This window comes from Phalaenopsis equestris, unplaced genomic scaffold, assembly GCF_001263595.1.
Source record: "Phalaenopsis equestris unplaced genomic scaffold, ASM126359v1 Scaffold000967, whole genome shotgun sequence".
NCBI lineage: Eukaryota > Viridiplantae > Streptophyta > Magnoliopsida > Asparagales > Orchidaceae > Phalaenopsis > Phalaenopsis equestris.
In genome coordinates, this window is record NW_018165406.1 from 2,657 (window position 1) to 4,527 (window position 1,871).

A 1,871-nucleotide genomic window follows, 5' to 3' on the forward strand; every position below is an offset into this window, starting at 1 on the left:
AATAAAATCTTGCTCCTATCATTAACATCTTATGACTATCTGATTAGAGTTGTAACTCAACTCATTGTTCAGAAACGGCTCATATTCTGCTCGCTAAGCAAACGAGCCTAATGCGAACACCCCTTTTCGGCTCGAAATATACACCCCTAGAAACAAGCTTAGGGAAAATAAAAGGTTGAAATTTTGATATGATTTTTATTATTTGAACTGAGAATTTGAAAACTGGAGGACCGGAAGCACGTAATATTGTTCATAGGGAGGAATATTACATACACCGATCATCTATATCCGGTGTATGGTATTCGGGTGATATTGCACCTGAATATATTTTCGCAGGACAGGGTGCGAGTTTCTGTAAAAAAACCTCTGTTTTACAACAGGACAACAAAATTTACTTACGAAGCCTGAATTAAGTTCCTTTCAAACCAACAATTTCAGCTTTTTTTAGGCATCATCAGCGTATCCAACAAAAAGAAAATCATTATTTACAAGACAAAACGGATCTGCATTCCTTCGGATTTTTTCCGGTCACACAATAAAAAGAAAAGAAAAAAAAAAGAGGAAAAAAAAAAGGAAATTTGGAGAAAAAAGGGTCCTTTTTCCTTGTAAAATCCCTAGCTGCTGCTCAGCGGAGGCTCACTCGAACAGAGATCCAGCAAAGGGATTCATCAGATCGGCGAAGCATCCACCTCAGATCAGAGATCCTCAGCTTTAGACATCACCGACAGACGGCTCGGCTGCAAATGAAAGGATGTGCGGCGGCGCTGTTGGTGTGACGATGGCCGGATCAAAGCCGTAAGAGCGCGTTTCACCCACTCCCCCTCCACAGTTCCGATCCTAACCAACGAGTTGGTCATCGCGGACCGCCGAGCGTTCAACCGGTTTGATGGAGACGAAACGGCGTGCTGGCCTGCAGAGCGACGAGGCGAAGCGCCTTTGTGGAGGCTGCACCGGAAGGAACCGGGGTGTGTGGTCGGCGAGCACATGCATGTCTTTCGAGGCGGAGCGGGAGAGGAGATCGGGCCACGTTTGGCGGAGATGGGATCAACCGGGCGGCCGGTGGGGGAACCGACGAGATTAACGCGCGTCGGTGAGGCGGAGCGTTGGTGGAAGAAGTCCGGGGAGTGGGAAGAGAAGTTGGGCGGGTGGGAGCCAGCGAAGGTTGTTGTGGTGAAGGAGGAAGTGTAAGGGCCGTTGGCGGCGGTGGGTGAGGAGTATCGCCCGCATCCTCTGGCGCGGTCGCCGGACAAGAAACGGCCAGACGACGAGAAAGAGTGAGGAAAGCCGTTGGACCCGGGTAGCGCCATGGTGTCAGATCGGGTTCTTGAAGTTGCAGCCATTGGTGATGAGAAAGAAAGGAATTCGAAAGGGAAAACTAGTGGCGGCTCGCTGATATTTTTGGCAAACCGGGCTTCAGCTTTGGCGCAATACTTATAGCGAAATTTGAGATTCGGAAAGGCCTTTTTTATTAAACAACGAAGTTGGGTTAGTTTAACCGGAGTTAAGGTTTGAAATGGGCGACCAGTGGTAACGTTCATCGGATAAGGGTACTATTTCCTGCCTTTTATTATTATTATTGTTTGTTTTCCGCTTAAAACGGCACGCAGCATGTTTTGGAAGGCTAAACATGGTGGTGCACATGGGTGCCGTATGGGTGGATTTTATGGTGTCAAGTAATAGGGCAAAACCAGGGGCTAAATAATTTAAGAAAAGCAACTGGGGGCCACCATCGGATTTGTTTCCGAGTATATTTTTAGGGATTGTGTTTGATGATTTTTCCTAACCATGTTTAGTAAGATTTAGAATTTGGAGCACATAAACAGTATTTGGATGGGACAGCAATTTCTAGTTGTTTGTGCATAAATGAGCAT

The 1,871-nt window shown here is 46.7% G+C and overlaps 1 protein-coding gene across 1 annotated transcript; it reads right to left on the minus strand.

Annotated features, from left to right (window-relative positions):
- Positions 1 to 460: 460 nt before the first annotated feature.
- LOC110032537 lies at positions 461 to 1,422 on the minus strand. Its single transcript, XM_020736198.1, has one exon. It carries the CDS (start codon positions 1,338 to 1,340, stop codon positions 696 to 698), a length of 645 nt encoding a protein of 214 aa, XP_020591857.1. The 5' UTR covers positions 1,341 to 1,422; the 3' UTR covers positions 461 to 695.
- Between the last annotated feature and the right edge of the window lie 449 nt (positions 1,423 to 1,871).

Bases quoted from the DNA above. Each gene is read 5' to 3' on its own strand.
- LOC110032537 (XM_020736198.1), bottom strand. From the start codon at position 1,340: ATGGCTGCAACTTCAAGAACCCGATCTGACACCATGGCGCTACCCGGG.